The following is a 15,070-nucleotide window of genomic DNA, read 5'->3' on the forward strand; positions in this document are numbered from 1 at the left end:
TAGAAACCAGCTGAATTAAACTTTGTGATCTATCATATGTACAGTGGGGCAAAAAAGTATTTAGTCAGCCACCGATTGTGCAAGTTCCCCCACCTAAAATGATGACAGAGGTCAGTAATTTGCACCAGAGGTACACTTCAACTGTGAGAGACAGAATGTGGGAAAAAATAAAAAATAAAAAAAATAAAAAAAATAAAAAAAAAATCCATGAATCCACATGGTAGGATTTGTAAAGAATTTATTCGTAAATCAGGGTGGAAAATAAGTATTTGGTCAATAACAAAAATACAACTCAATACTTTGTAACATAACCTTTGTTGGCAATAACAGAGGTCAAACGTTTACTATAGGTCTTTACCAGGTTTGCACACACAGTAGCTGGTATTTTGGCCCATTCCTCCATGCAGATCTTCTCGAGAGCAGTGATGTTTTGGGGCTGTCGCCGAGCAACACGGACTTTCAACTCCCACCACAGATTTTCTATGGGGTTGAGGTCTGGAGACTGGCTAGGCCACTCCAGGACTTTCAAATGCTTCTTACGGAGCCACTCCTTTGTTGCCCGGGCGGTGTGTTTTGGATCATTGTCATGTTGGGAGACCCAGCCTCGTTTCATCTTCAAAGTTCTCACTGATGGAAGGAGGTTTTGGCTCAAAATCTCACGATACATGGCCCCATTCATTCTGTCCTTAACACGGATCAGTCGTTCTGTCCCCTTGGCAGAAAAACAGCCCCATAGCATGATGTTTCCACCCCCATGCTTCACAGTAGGTATGGTGTTCTTGGGATGCAACTCAGTATTCTTCTTCCTCCAAACACGACGAGTTGAGTTTATACCAAAAAGTTCTACTTTGGTTTCATCTGACCACATGACATTCTCCCAATCCTCTGCTGTATCATCCATGTGCTCTCTGGCAAACTTCAGACGGGCCTGGACATGCACTGGCTTCAGCAGCGGAACACGTCTGGCACTGCGGGATTTGATCCCCTGCCGTTGTAGTGTGTTACTGATGGTGACCTTTGTTACTTTGGTCCCAGCTCTCTGCAGGTCATTCACCAGGTCCCCCCGTGTGGTTCTGGGATCTTTGCTCACCGTTCTCATGATCATTTTGACCCCACGGGATGAGATCTTGCGTGGAGCCCCAGATCGAGGGAGATTATCAGTGGTCTTGTATGTCTTCCATTTTCTGATGATTGCTCCCACAGTTGATTTTTTCACACCAAGCTGCTTGCCTATTGTAGATTCACTCTTCCCAGTCTGGTGCAGGTCTACAATACTTTTCCTGGTGTCCTTCGAAAGCTCTTTGGTCTTGGCCATGGCGGAGTTTGGAGTCTGACTGTTTGAGGCTGTGGACAGGTGTCTTTTATACAGATGAGTTCAAACAGGTGCCATTCATACAGGTAACGAGTGGGGGACAGAAAAGCTTCTTACAGAAGACGTTACAGGTCTGTGAGAGCCAGAGATTTTCCTTGTTTGAGGTGACCAAATACTTATTTTCCACCCTAATTTACGAATAAATTCTTTACAAATCCTACCATGTGGATTCATGGATTTTTTTTTCACATTCTGTCTCTCACAGTTGAAGTGTACCTCTGGTGCAAATTACTGACCTCTGTCATCATTTTAAGTGGGGGAACTTGCACAATCGGTGGCTGACTACATCCAGAAATGCATATACTATTATATATTGTACATATATTTATTAGTTTCAGATGTAGCCATTCTTGTATTTTGCTTGTTTACATTATTGTATTTTGCACAACTCTGTTGCTTGTGAAGCTCGCACACAAGAATTTCACTCACATGTGCTGTACCAATGTACCTGCACATGTGATGTGACAATAAAAGTGATTTGATTTGATTTTGATTTGACTAAATACTTTTTTGCCACACTGTAGCTTCAGTTTCCTGTTCTTGTCTGGCAGGAGTGGAACCTGGTGTGGTCTTCTGCTGCTGTAGCCCCTCTGCCTCAAGATTCAACATGTGTATTCAGTGACGCTCTTCTGTATAACTTTGTTGTAGTGAGTAATTTGAGCTGCATCCTTCCTGTAAGCTTGAATCAGTCTGGCCATTTTCTTCATTATTACCTCATTATTCAAAGCAGATGAGGCGTTTCCACCCAGAGAACTGCCACTCAATGGAATTTTTTTTTTTTAACCATTTTTTGTTAACTCTAGAGACGGCTGTGTGGGAAGACTACCGCCCCCCCCCCCCCAAATTCACTTTAAACTTCAGCAGATCCTCTTGACGATTAGGTGTTTGCGTTAACAAGCCATACACATAATGATAATGATTTCAAAGCTCAAATCACAGGCTGTAATTTAATTTGAAATGATATTCTGGCACATGTGTACCGCCAACATGCCAATCAATGGATTGGAAGGTGGACCCCTGCAAATAGCACAAAGTCACAAAGAAACCAGCTGAATGAGGATAAAAGCAACAAAACTGTTTCATAAAAAAGAACCTTTAATGAGCAGAGTTCAGTCTACAGATTTCTCAACTCTGACATCAGAGCACAAACAGTTCACAAAGAGTGGATGAGCTGCACTGTTGAACAAATACACATCAACTGTGTCTACCTGTTTGCGAATCCTTCAGTGTTGAAATGAAACTACTGAAGCGTTGCAGAGTTTAATTGTGAGCAGCTGTTCCAGATGCTTGGTTTAGATTGAAAGACGAGTGATGTATTCACACCTGCACGTGCTGTTTTCTGATTAGTTCAGCTGTGACTGGATGATGGAGGACCAGTGGGAGCTGGTGCTATCCCATCAGGTTGTGAGGGTGGGTCTGAGATAGTGACAGAAGAACTTTGTGTCAGTACACTCCGAAATAATATAAAATAATAAATCTAGGACAACAGCGGAAAACACTCACACATGCCATTTGGAGCTCCAGGGTGTCGAGGAGCCATCGTTTGGGCATTTCCTCCTGCAGGCATCATTCGGTTAGGAATGGACTGGCCTAGGGAGGAAAAGGGATTAAAATTCATTGGCAGACTAACAAACAGCACTGAACCGATTTCTGTGACAGTGGATGCACCTTACAATGTGATCATGTTATGGGTTTTATATTAAGAATTGAAGGGTTAACCATATTTATAGACTGATAGGATGCTTTCAGTGTCCATGTTCAGACCTGAATGCTGCATTGTGTAACCCGGCTGCCCCTGCTGCTCCCTCTGCTGGCGAACCTTCATCTCCACCTGCTTCAGCTGCTCAGTGTGGAAAGTCTGTCTTTCCGTCAGCAGCTGTTGCCGCTGCTGCTCTAACTGCATGGGACACGCATATGCACAGGTGTTAAATACTGTTTTTGGTTTCTATGTGGACACAAACCTTTCAGAGATCTACTGGAGTGTGGAATTATAGCTCACAAATGAGCAACAAGACATGGAGTAGTTAAGTAAAGTTTCCCTGTATAATAGAAGACATCGTTATCACTCACAGCCTCTTTCTCGCGGTCCATGATGGTTTCAAGTTCTTCGAAGTGTCTCAACTTGATCTCCAGCTTCTTCATCTGGGTCTCCACCAGCAGAGCAACCAGCGACTTGATCTTTCTCTCTTCTACTGCTGCCAAATGCTTCAAATACAGAGTAAAAAAAGCCAGTGATAGAAGACAACAGTAGTTGGTATAGTGGTTGTAATGGCTAAGAATGTAGCACAGGTAAAACAACCACAGGAAGCGGAGACAAACACTGGGAAGTATACAGTATATTCTTCATATATCCCCAATCAATTATATGCAAAGTGGGAGAGTTTCCTTCAAGTAACCTTCAAGATATTTTACATCTGTTTTGGTTGCTAGGAAACCTGTGGAATAAATGGAGAAAAAAAAACCCCAAACCCTCCACTTAAGCATTTCTTTAGTTTATATATGCGCGATTGGTTGGATTTTAAGCCAGTGGGTGGGCTTTACCTTGGCCTTCGTGGCAGCCGAGGACAGAGCTGCTGCTGCTGCCGTGGCAACGCTGCCCTCCACCAGCTCCAGCTCCATCACTCTCCTCCCGTCGTCCCCATCCCCCTCCCGCCGGCCTGCGTTCTCGTCGCCATCTCCCCTTACTGAAGCGCACACGAGAAAATTTCGTTATTAGAGCCGCTGATGCGTATATGCATACATACGATGCAAATTCACTGTAGCGCACATATTGATGTACCATCTCTCTCCTCAGCAAGTATATTTTCAGCATTTTCTCTTTTGACTCCCTCCACTTTTGGCAAGCTGGGTTCCACCTGGAGCCCGTCAGTCCTGACAGTAACCTGAAATGCAAACACACACTCAAGTTAAGCAGCATACTCCACCAGCACACACAATAAACTCTCTGAGCTCCTACTGGTACATTACCTGATGAAGGTTAGAATTTGGCTCCAGTTTTTCTGCATCTACCGCTTCTATAAGATACAAAGCAATGAAATGTTAGATTATGACAGCACAGTGAGAGAGTAATGTGCAATTTTGCCTTTCTATATTTCAGCATTACCATTCTTTTCTGGCTGGTTCAACATTTCAGAGGCTTTTTCCGTCGATTCCTCCTGCACTTTAGAAAACTCCTCTGAAAGCAGAAAGCAACAGTCACAACACACATTTCCCCTGTTTTGCAAACATTGTGTATACGATATACTATCTCAGAGGTACTTAAAAACTTAGATTACACAGAAATGAACCTTCTTCCCTCTGTAGTCTTACCCAATGCTGCCTTAGCTGCGGCTGATGCCACACGAGGATCCACCACAGATGCCAGAAAGGCCACGGTGCTCATAACAGGGTTCTCTGATTGGCTGAAAGGCACAGGCTGAAATGCCAGTGGACCAAGAGAGGCCGAAGAGTCTTCTAGGTAAGGGTCTTCTATCGGCAGACGGAGGAAGTGGAGGATACATTCGTCCTGCGTTCTGGAGCCCACGTGCTCTGAAACTTTGTTCCAGTCATCTCGGTAAACCTCTAAGGCCTGAGAAACGTAGAGGTGGTAATAGAGAGACCAAGACGAACAAGGCTTAAGGGCTTGGGTAAAAGATCTCATTACATAAAAGATCTCATAAATAAAAAATGCAAAATGCATGTGACGATAAAGTTACTGGTCTTACCTCTAACAGCAAAAGAGTCTCCTGCTCTGTCCACTCTCTTCCTGCGCTCGCTCCTTTAGTCTGAGACAAGTATCACAAATATGACAATAATTTAAGAATAAAGCTTGTATGACACTGTTATAAAACACATTCTGGTCTATTCTATGAGACACAGTGGAAGAGTGTCTCTTTTAAGGAATTTTGAGACTTGCTGTTAAACAAACCTCTCAAATTAAGACGTATCTTCAAGATTCATAACACTCCGCAAAAGTCTTGAGCTACACTTTAATACTTTGCTAGAAAAATGGGATGTGGATGCAGCGATTTATTAAAACATGTACACATGCATGGAAAAACTGACTTTGTACAATTATGATGAGCTTCGAAGTTTATATTCGGTATGACCACCTTTATTCTTTAACACACCCTGAACAGTGTGTGAATGTGAGAGTGAATGAATAGTGGAATTGTAAAGCACTTTGAATGTCTAGAAAAGCGCTATATAAATGCAATCCATTAACTCTCTTAGGCAGCTTTCTTGCAGTTTCTTTAAGTAGTCTTAAAGAATAATTCTCCAGGCTTCTTGAAGGACGTTTAAAGCTCTTCTTTGGATGTTTGCTGCATTTCATTCTGTTCTCTATCAGGCCTCCACTTGTCCGGTTTGCTCAATTTCTTTAAGGACACACTGCACACCATGCTTTGAAACGCCAATTCATCAGCTAAAAGCTCTTTCAGAATCACCTTGTTAGTGTAAAAACACTATTTTATGCCTGTCAAGCTGTGTTAACTTTAGCATTTTTCACAGATTCGACTAAAGAAATGAGAACAAATTCTGTATTTTTGCGTCAGGCTGCAAGACACAAAGTGCCTGAAGATACTGGTTGTGTCAGACACAACACTGGTTCATCCCATGAATTGTTGAAAAAGTATCCACTTTCCAAAGAGAACTTTGGACAGAAAGTCTGGAGAACTATTTCTCAAGACTTGGCACCATGGAAGCACAACATAAAGAAATGAAAACTGGATCAAGACTTGTACTGAGCTGTAGTTGCTCTTTACTGTAAGCACCATTATAAACTATTTTTTTAACTTTTTGTATTAACAGTGTAAGACCTTAGGGTGTTTCTTGGCATAGATGTCAGTACGCAGACCAAAGTTTTGGCAGTCTGAAGGTTTCTCTCTGCTCTTTTCTGGGAAATACAACATGTGCTGTGAAGCTGACACCTGCGGAAATAAGTAAGAGTTTGTCAGAAGATGTTTCACATGACAAAAACTGCGTTTTAAACTTGTCTGTGCTGAGAGCTTTGTGCAACAGCATCACGACAAACCTGTAGCGGTTTGTGTTGCAGGGGGGCCAGCCCAGATGGCGTGTCAGCGAGTACGTTGAAGTGAGGGGTGGGTGGAGGTCCCATAGGGAGAGGCCTGCTCTCTGCATCCACTTGGTAGTTAATCAAACCCCACTGCTCCAAGAATGCATGAACCCTGGACACAAACATTTGTTTCATATTAATTCTAATCTGCTGTAGCTGGAACAGCCCCCATAGCTCAAACACATGTAAATACATTAACAAACTCAACATGTTTTAGACACAAATACTTATTAACTACAGAATCATTAACGACACATATACCACCTACTGCTCCTTTCCAGCATTAACAGATTTCATTTACTAACACATTCACAGATAAACACCTACACACTAAACCTAATTTAGCAGATGCAGCAGACACACATGACAGCAAACACCCACACGCACAAAATTATACCTTATGAGGGCACAAACGTCTCCAGTCAGGTTGCGTCTACAGGATGTTGAACTGAGGTATTCCTGGGGGTTCAGCCGGTATGTGTCGATCATGAAGTTACGATATGCCAGGTAGCTGCGAAGGTGTAAAGAAAGCTATACTGAGGCCTTCTCGATCATCTGTAATAGCGGTAAAGTCTAAACATCAGCAGTACTCACATTTCAGGAGTTTTTGACTTGTTCTTCCCATTGAAGAATTCAGGGAGTGCACGTTTCTCTATCGAGTGAATGCTGGACAAGATGCACAGGGAGCTTTTAGGTCTTTTGAATAAAATTAAGAGGTTCAGCATACAGGTAAATGCAAATACATATTCTTACCAGTTGTAATTGAACCATGAGGTGTAGCTCGGTATTATTATGTGATGTGTTTGTTCTGTGATGTTTTCCTCTCCCTCTGATAGGCGTGGGATCTCTGCTCTTCCATCCTCATCTTCCTAAATAGAGATGAGCAATACACAGAGAAATATTACTTTTTGCAAATCTGGAAACTAAACCCAAAATTCCTACAATTAGAAAAGTTTTAAGTGAGAGAAATGACATCATATTTACCCGTCCTGGGAAATCATCCTCCTGGTCATCTGAAAAAAAGACAGTGGTTACAAGGATGTAAAAAAAACAAAAATCACACATAAACATACGAATGACATATTTAAAAAAATTTATTTTAATGTTTCGAGACTTCTCTGTATGCATTTACGATGGCACAAGCATGCCTACCTAGGTCAGCCATGATCCCTCCTTTCACTGGAGTGTTCTCACTGTCCTTCTTAAGGTTGACTACATAGATCGGATAAGAAAATATTAAACACATTTAAACACTTTAGAGGAAATGTACACATTTTTAATGAGTTTTGGACACTGTCTTCAAGAGTTTCACCATTCTTGGGTAGTATGACCTCCTCCATGTTAGGCACAGGAATCGGGTCTTCCATGTCTTTGGTCAGGTCCTCTTCTGGCTCCTCGTCCTGTTGTCCACGCCTTCTCCTGTGTGTGAGCACACAAATCAACAGTGATACCTTTTGTGACAACCCAAAAGCACAGCCCCGTATTAAAAGAAACACCTATGTCTTACCCTTTCTTTCCTTTCTTCCTGCCTTCAGAGGAGAGAGGGGACGGGGAGCGCCTTCTCTTTTTGGAGGGTGTAGACTTTGGATCCTGTAACAAAAAGTTAAAGGCAGATGGAGAAAAACTAAAAATGGAATAGAGACTATTTTGAAACAAAAGAGCAGGATTTGCAACTTTGTGTCTGACAGCTGTTTTTCATCTCTAGGAGAATTGTCTGAAATGGGAAAAGAAGCGTGTCTGCTTACAATTCTGAGAACAAAAGAATCACACAACAGGATCACACCTGCTTTTTGCAGTTGATTAAACTGTTAAAACGTAAGCATGCATTAATAACAGGGGAACTCCTTCCTAAGCCTACAGACCAGTGCCATTTTTTACTACTTCACACAAACCTGGTCGTCTTGGAGGTGAATACGCTGCCGGAGGATGACTGGCACATTCCTTTCGTCCACACAGTAGTCTTCCTCATTCATCCATTCGTTGAAAACATCCGTGTCCAGAATCCAACCAGCATGGACCTGGAGAACACGCACGCACACACACACACCCACACAAATTGAATATTAATGAGTGATGCATACTTCGGTATCTCATCAAGTGTAAGAAAGGAATACAGAGCATGCTAAATGAATAGGATTCAGTCAGCTGTAAAATTTCTGTAAATTTTTTAGACATTATATAAAATCATCTATTATTTATAGTACGCGTGGTTCCTTAATGTCCCCGCTGACAATCACATTCTGTCTGACAAAGAAAACTGAAGACTAACTCCTGACAGCGTGATGTATGTGGTGCCACACTAACCCTCCAGGGCCTTTCTGGATGTGGCAGCTCTTCAACCTCTCCCTCAACATCACTCGATGACAGCCAACTATCATAACTGTAAGAGACAAGAGACGTTGTCACTTCATGCTGGTCAAGTGTTGTGTGTGTGTTTGTGCTTGCTTTACCTGTCAGGGTGCATGCCCCAGTGTACCAAGACATGCTTGTCTTTCCGCATGACAGGACGCATCCATTCATCTAAAAACAGATGTGTATACAAAATGTATTTAAGCTAAGTGGTAGGCATCATAACATCAGCAAACACATATACACATACAAACTTTAACTAACCTTCCTCTGTCGAGGGAGGGCAGGGGTATATGTGATGACTAGCAAGCGTTCTGTCCTCTGTAACAGTACCCTGCAGGGGGACAAACTGTGAATCAGTAGCACTGAAATCCAACTACTGTATCAGAGCTACATACATTTAGTCTCACTCTGAGCTACAAATAATCTTCTACTTATTTGCAGTACTTTACCTGATGTTTGGTGATGATGCCAGTTAGTCTGCCGACCAGATCCTGATCCAGTGTAGGGTCCAGATATACGACAGGCAATGACATGCAGTTGTTCTGTTGTGACAAATATTCAAGTTCGTGAAGGAACAGTCCTTGGTGTGTATGTGTGTGCAGTTGTGTGTATTGAGATTTGCAGTTTTCACCTGGATCAGTGCTTTTTCAATTGTACCAAACATCTCCACGTTCCTCTCAGTCCTTGATGGATTCTGTAAGTCAAACCTTCGCCTGTGTGAAAATAGGTAGAGAACAAAGAGATATTAAGGACACAGGTGGAAGCAAATGAGATCTGTTAGGGATCATATTAGGAAACTACCCACCAGCCCTGATCAAACTTGAACTTGTAAGCTGTGCCAAGAATGTGGCAGAGTCCATCACCTGGTCGCAAGTCAAGGAAGCACTGTGCCTGTAGAGAAATCAACAAGGTTTTCTTGTGGGTTTGGGTCATGGACATGAACATGAACAACTTTCATTATTTGGGTGTTGTTGTTGTTTTTAATCCTCTTCACTATTAAGTGTCACACATACTTAGAGGCAAGCATTTGCTTCCACAGTTTTAAACTCATCAATCAATAATCAGTCTACTACTACTTTAATAGTGAAAGTACACTACAAAGTGAGGCACTTACAGCGACTTACAAGCCAATTCTATCAGGCATTTTAAAGTCACTTGTGACGACAATTAGATAGACAGTGAGAGATAGACTCACAGGCAGCTTGGTGAGTGCAGGGCTGGTAGCTTGTCGGCCAAATGCATCCTCTTGGAACTGGAGAAGCTGCAGGGTGACTGCAGCCAGGACCTGGCAAGATGGGGCATCCGCCAGAACATACTAACAAATAGAGAGGGTTTGAAATTAGATAGGAGTAGAATTTTTATTTATCGTGCCACTCAATACTCTATTATATACACAAGCTTAGGGCTGTATTTACATGTGATACGACTGCGCTAGATTTGCACTTCACGTTTGTATATCTTTCCTTTTGTGCAGGGTCCGCTGACTTAATTTCTCTATATCTAGACAGCCAGTGTGAACACGTAACCGTATGTTTACGCTGTAACCCACTGGGCTTGCTAACAGGGAGGGGGAGCGGCTAGCATCTTGCTTAGCTTCCTGGTCGGCTAACTACCTTTTTGTAGTGCTTCCCGATCCACTGTCTCACCACTTCCAGCTGGGCTAAAGTATCCGGACTCTCCCAAAACCTAGCGGACGGGCTGCTGTCTTTTTTTCGGTGTGCAAATGCACCGGGGGTGGCTTGGCTTGTCCCGGGAATCCCGAGGTTTGTTCCTCCGGACATTGTGGTCGTAATAAAACGTAATTATTTTTCAAACGTGAGAACAAAACTGGCTAGCGCCCTCGCTAGCGTTTGCGTTCTCGTGTTCCCTCGCGAGAACGCAAACGCAATTTAGCGTAAGGTTTTTTCAAATTAATTAAAATTTAACTGTCATTATTCAGTGTTGTGGCTTTATTTGCGCGTGTTCTTTGCTGATTTTTTATATAGAGGAAAATTAGATATTATCGTGTTTACAGAGGAATACACACGTTTGTTACTAGCCGGGAACTTTATTTTGAAGTACAAGGAAGGAACTGCGCAAGACAGAAAAACACTCGAGCAAGTAAAGAGAAGAAAGTGTCATTGGTTAGTAAAACTCGTAAACATTTACTGCTCTACTAAATACGGCTGATTCTGGATGTCATTTGTCGTCAGTTACTCGTAGTTTTATGTTGCAATAACTTCCGATGAGTCTTAATTTTCCAGCCGACAGTCTCTGTGTCTCTTACTTCACATTGGAGCGAACTGTGACTCCTGTCATTTTCTGGCAGTTACCTTCCGTTTATTGCATGATTGCACAGAAACTGTCTTTCGTGCATTTTAACCATCGTGAGTACCATTATCTTATACATCATCTCACTCTAGGAACTCGTCCACGCCCTGAGATGTAATGGGTGTCCATGGTCTGACGACCTTTGTAGAGGGGAACAGACACTTCCTACAAGATGTGAAGTTTAGGGACAGTCGGCTCGTTATCGATGGCTGCAGTCTTTATTTCCGCCTGTACTTTAGCCACGGATTGGATCAGCTGCACGGAGGGGACTACGATGCCTTTGCTTCCCTGCTCGCCCAGTTCCTCACTGCACTGGCAACCTGTAACATCCAGCCATATGTGGTTCTGGATGGAGGTAAAGATGCTTTATACAAGGCCGTCAAGTTAGGATGTTTCAAGTATGTACTTTTCTAGACATTTAAAAAAGGGGACAGCTTACATTATTTCTTTTTCTTTTTATTCTTTTTCTTCTTTTTTTTAAAGTTCTCTGTATTTGGGTACAACATCATCTAATATCTTCAATTTAAGTACTCACCTCATTTAGTAAACATTCCCCTTAATTTCAATAGGACATCTTAACTTCAGTCATCTTTATATTGCTTTTCATTGTAATAACAAATAGGTCTGCTTATTAAATCATTATATCATTGAACTATATTAGATTTTTTTATCCTTTACCTTTTCATGAATGCTTTTGTTGCTTATATCTTTAATCTGCACAAACCTAAAGCAAAAACCACTTTTCACATTAAATAATGCTATAACACCTGCAAACATCTGTTTTCCTATCTTTTTATTATTATTAGGGATGGACCCCAGTAACAAGAAGTTTGATACTCTACGCCAGCGCCTGCAGTCCAAGATAAAAGAGGCAGACAACCTCTCTCACGGCCGCAATGGCTCTGTTCTCCCCATTCTTACAAGAGACGTCTTCATTCAGGTCCTCATCCAGAGTGGAGTCCCGCTCATCCAGTGTCCAGCTGAGGCTGACTGGGAGATTGCGTGCTTGGCACAAGAGTGGAAATGCCCAGTGCTGACAAATGACAGTGACTTTTATATCTTTGACCTTCCAGGTGTGGATAGTCTCTGGACTTTAACATAGATGCAAAATAGCTCTTTGGTGGTAACAGTATTTTGCAGTATGTATTTTCTCATGTGGTATCTATCTCAATTGTTTTCTGATCTTAGGAGGTTATCTGCCATTCCGTTTTTTCCAATGGACCAACCTTAACGGTAAAGCCTCGCAACGCTACATCTTAGCTCGCTGCTACACCACTGCAGGCCTGTGTCGCATGTTCGGGGGCATGAACCCCGAGTTGCTCCCTTTATGTGCTGTTCTGACTGGAAATGACTACGGAACTCCAAAAGATACTGAAACCCTTCTTTCTCTGTTAGATGCAAGTCTGTTAAGGAGAGGTGGCGGCAGGGGTAAAGGTAGATCACCCCCTTCTCGTATTGAAGGCCTCCTTCTTTGGCTGTCCTCTTTTAAAACTGTGACTGAGGCCTTAGAAGAAGTGAGCAGCCTAATGGGGGAGGAAGCTTGTAAGGGCAAAAGAGGGCAGAAGGGTGGTCTCGCATCCAGGCTGCTGGCATGTATGCAGGAGTACCATATCAAGGCTCCGAGCTCTGTGGCCCGCTGGTTTTCTGGAGGTAAGGCATTTCAGGGAGGGCAGACCTCTGGGCCGGCACAGCTGCCGGAGTGCCTGTCGACAGCAGCACTTCAGGGTCGGCTTCCTCCCTTGGTGCTTGATGCTTTGGTGATGCGCAGGGTCCTTCTCATCCCGCAGGTGGAGAACAGTAAACTAGCTAGCAGCCACTGTAGTTCTAGAGCCATTCGGCAGGCTGTATATGGGATATTACTGCACAGATCTCAAGATAATGTAACTGAAGGAAGAGTTGGTGGTACACAGTCAATGAAGGGGCCAGGAGGTGAAATACAAGATATGAGGATGCAAGAAAACAGACAGGGAATGAGAGGTGGGAGAGGGCGAGGAGGAAGGGGGTGTGGAGGTAGGGGTCAGAGCATAAATGCAGCATTCAGCAAGGAACAAGCAGCTGGGTCATCAACAGTCCAGGCTCAGGGTGCTCCCATTTCTGTGGAAGAGTATGATCGCTTGGACCTGAACTTGAAGAAGATGGAAGTGGAGGCAGTCCCACTCAGAAACCATGTACACCTGGCTGGACTTGGTCAGGTAAACATTTTTCAGAATCAGTATTTGTTTTGCATTTGTCTGGAGTTAGAAGTTTTCCACATGATCTGATTGTATTTTTCAATATTTTTGTTCCAGGCTCCTGCAGCAGTCCGACTTGGTGCCCTGTTACAAGTTTTGGGCGTGAACCAGTCAGCCTTAGTTTCCGTTCCTTTCCACCTGCAGCTGCCTGTAGCTGTGACAGGATTCTGGTTTCGAGAGGCCACACCGACACCCTCACAGCCCCAGGTGCAAGCTTTGGTCCTAGGCATGGTTTATGGAGAGGTCTTCTTGAACACACAGCTTGGAGCTATCCACTATCAACACACTGGTTAGTTGGATTGTATCCCTCCTGGTTTCTTCGACATGGTTAAAAAGACTAATATGCCTTAGTAACATGCCAACCTTTCATTTTTCTTGCCATTACCTAAAAGCTTGTATTTGCTTTCAACACTGCAGTCCCGCAGCCAAACTGGGCTCTGGAACATAAAGTGTGTGCAGGGCTGGATCGACAACGTGTGAGACCAGGTGAGAGACGGGGAGTAGATATTGGAATGGCTCACAGTTTCAGCCAATGGCAGGCCTGCCTTTGGAGTGCACTTTGTCTAAATCAGCTACTGCTGCTGCCGCTGCCAGAACCTCATCTCTCATGGTAAGTACTGTATGTCAGGGACATACAGTAAAAGAAAATGGTACTCTGTATGCATTAGAACTAGAGGTGCAACCAACAAACAGGAGCTGGCAAGGAAAAAGAGAATTATCTCTAGATTTACATGTAGAAAGCTTTAATTACATTTGAAGTGAGTTTGGGGTTTTTCTGCTAAGCTTACACAAATGGGATGATAATAATTATATTATATGTGTCCACAGTTATACCACGATGGTAAAGAGTATTTTTTTAGAGTACATTTTGTCTCTCAGGTTGTTCAGTGGTACGCTGGTGCACGGCCTCGTCAGGTATCTGAAAGGAGGCCGAAATGCTGAGTCTCTGCTGCCTGGGGGATCTTTGTCTGCGCAGCTCTACTCCTCCCTGCTGAATGCTATGAGGAACTGCAGTTCCAAAGCCACTCACTCATCCTCAGAATCAGGAAGGAGGGGGAGAGGCAGAGGGCAGGGAGGGAGAGGAAGAGGAAGAGGGAGAGGTGGAAGAGGAAGAGGAGCTCAGGGAGGGGGGAGAGATGCTAATGAGATAAACAACCGGTTTGCTCTCCTTATGAGCGAGGAAGAGTCTGATGATGACGATGAGGATTATTGATAGGGAGACAGAAAAATTAACAGATGGATAAAAAACACTTGCTCGGGGGCCAAATTAAGGAAGGCCAGTCAGTGGTTTACAACAGTTGCTCAGGGAAAAATGACAGCTCTTAATGTTTACCACTGTGTATGTTGCACTAATTTAACTTCCTCTAGTCATAATGTTTAATTGTGCATTGCCATCTTGAGTAATGTCTGTAAAGACATACGTTCATATCAGAACATCAGTTTTTCCACAAATTACACAATTTTAGCATCATTATGCATCATGAGCTTTTATCAAAGTAATCTTACTCTAATGAATGCACTTGTTTTCAGCTTCCCAGTTTTATTTACATATTCGAGCACAACATTTAAACAGTTGTCAGTAACATGAGCAGAAAGTTGTATGGCAGCTAATGAAAAAGTCTGGAGCATTTTATAAAATCTTACATTTTCTTCATTTCATTGCAGCTGCCTTATGTTTCACTAACTTGGTGCTCTTATATTTTTAATCATATTTGTATTTGAAAAGGAATGGAAACGTGTTTTGTAAACCAT

At 42.9% G+C, this 15,070-nt stretch overlaps 2 protein-coding genes across 4 annotated transcripts; one reads left to right on the forward strand and one right to left on the reverse strand.

The window, feature by feature from the left end:
• Nucleotides 1–2,447: 2,447 nt before the first annotated feature.
• On the reverse strand, nt 2,448–10,697 carry smarcc1b (SWI/SNF related BAF chromatin remodeling complex subunit C1b). 2 transcript variants are annotated; one of them, XM_085395245.1, is made up of 28 exons: nt 10,424–10,697; nt 9,973–10,092; nt 9,583–9,668; nt 9,409–9,490; nt 9,227–9,319; nt 9,039–9,108; nt 8,876–8,945; nt 8,730–8,805; nt 8,318–8,443; nt 7,933–8,015; nt 7,738–7,844; nt 7,578–7,637; nt 7,410–7,438; nt 7,179–7,294; nt 7,020–7,091; nt 6,823–6,936; nt 6,384–6,537; nt 6,169–6,279; nt 5,077–5,136; nt 4,682–4,940; nt 4,476–4,547; nt 4,340–4,386; nt 4,152–4,254; nt 3,914–4,056; nt 3,443–3,577; nt 3,137–3,269; nt 2,876–2,962; nt 2,448–2,788 (listed from the first exon to the last, which is right to left on the reverse strand). In XM_085395245.1, exons 1-28 carry the CDS (start codon nt 10,556–10,558, stop codon nt 2,721–2,723), a joined length of 2,811 nt encoding a protein of 936 aa, XP_085251371.1. In that variant the 5' UTR covers nt 10,559–10,697; the 3' UTR covers nt 2,448–2,720. The 2 variants fall into 2 exon arrangements, with proteins under 2 accessions (XP_085251371.1, XP_085251370.1); XM_085395244.1 differs by having other exon boundaries at nt 10,391–10,697.
• aste1b (asteroid structure-specific endonuclease 1b) lies at nt 10,403–15,006 on the forward strand. 2 transcript variants are annotated; one of them, XM_085395246.1, is made up of 7 exons: nt 10,403–10,540; nt 11,180–11,442; nt 11,894–12,160; nt 12,276–13,279; nt 13,376–13,607; nt 13,736–13,928; nt 14,198–15,006. In XM_085395246.1, the coding sequence occupies exons 2-7, from the start codon at nt 11,205–11,207 to the stop codon at nt 14,529–14,531; spliced, it is 2,268 nt and encodes a 755-aa protein (XP_085251372.1). In that variant the 5' UTR covers nt 10,403–10,540; nt 11,180–11,204; the 3' UTR covers nt 14,532–15,006. The 2 variants fall into 2 exon arrangements, with proteins under 2 accessions (XP_085251372.1, XP_085251373.1); XM_085395247.1 differs by lacking the exon at nt 10,403–10,540 and adding an exon at nt 10,763–10,900.
• Nucleotides 15,007–15,070: the final 64 nt, after the last annotated feature.

Source organism: Rhamphochromis longiceps, linkage group LG22, assembly GCF_057381845.1.
Source record: "Rhamphochromis longiceps isolate RC_006_pf linkage group LG22, R_longiceps_female_GT1.1, whole genome shotgun sequence".
NCBI classification, from domain to species: Eukaryota; Metazoa; Chordata; class Actinopteri; order Cichliformes; family Cichlidae; genus Rhamphochromis; species Rhamphochromis longiceps.

Coding starts and splice junctions, on each gene's coding strand:
- smarcc1b (XM_085395244.1), bottom strand. CDS start 10,558: ATGTCCGGAGGAACAAACCTCGGGATTCCCGGGACAAGCCAAGCCACC. Junction 9,109..9,226: donor GCATCATCACCAAACATCAG/GTAAAGTACTGC, acceptor GTCCCCCTGCAG/GGTACTGTTACAGAGGACAG. Junction 6,280..6,383: donor TGCAACACAAACCGCTACAG/GTTTGTCGTGAT, acceptor TTATTTCCGCAG/GTGTCAGCTTCACAGCACAT.
- aste1b (XM_085395246.1), top strand. CDS start 11,205: ATGGGTGTCCATGGTCTGACGACCTTTGTAGAGGGGAACAGACACTTC. Junction 11,443..11,893: donor ATATGTGGTTCTGGATGGAG/GTAAAGATGCTT, acceptor TATTATTATTAG/GGATGGACCCCAGTAACAAG. Junction 13,929..14,197: donor CCAGAACCTCATCTCTCATG/GTAAGTACTGTA, acceptor TTTGTCTCTCAG/GTTGTTCAGTGGTACGCTGG.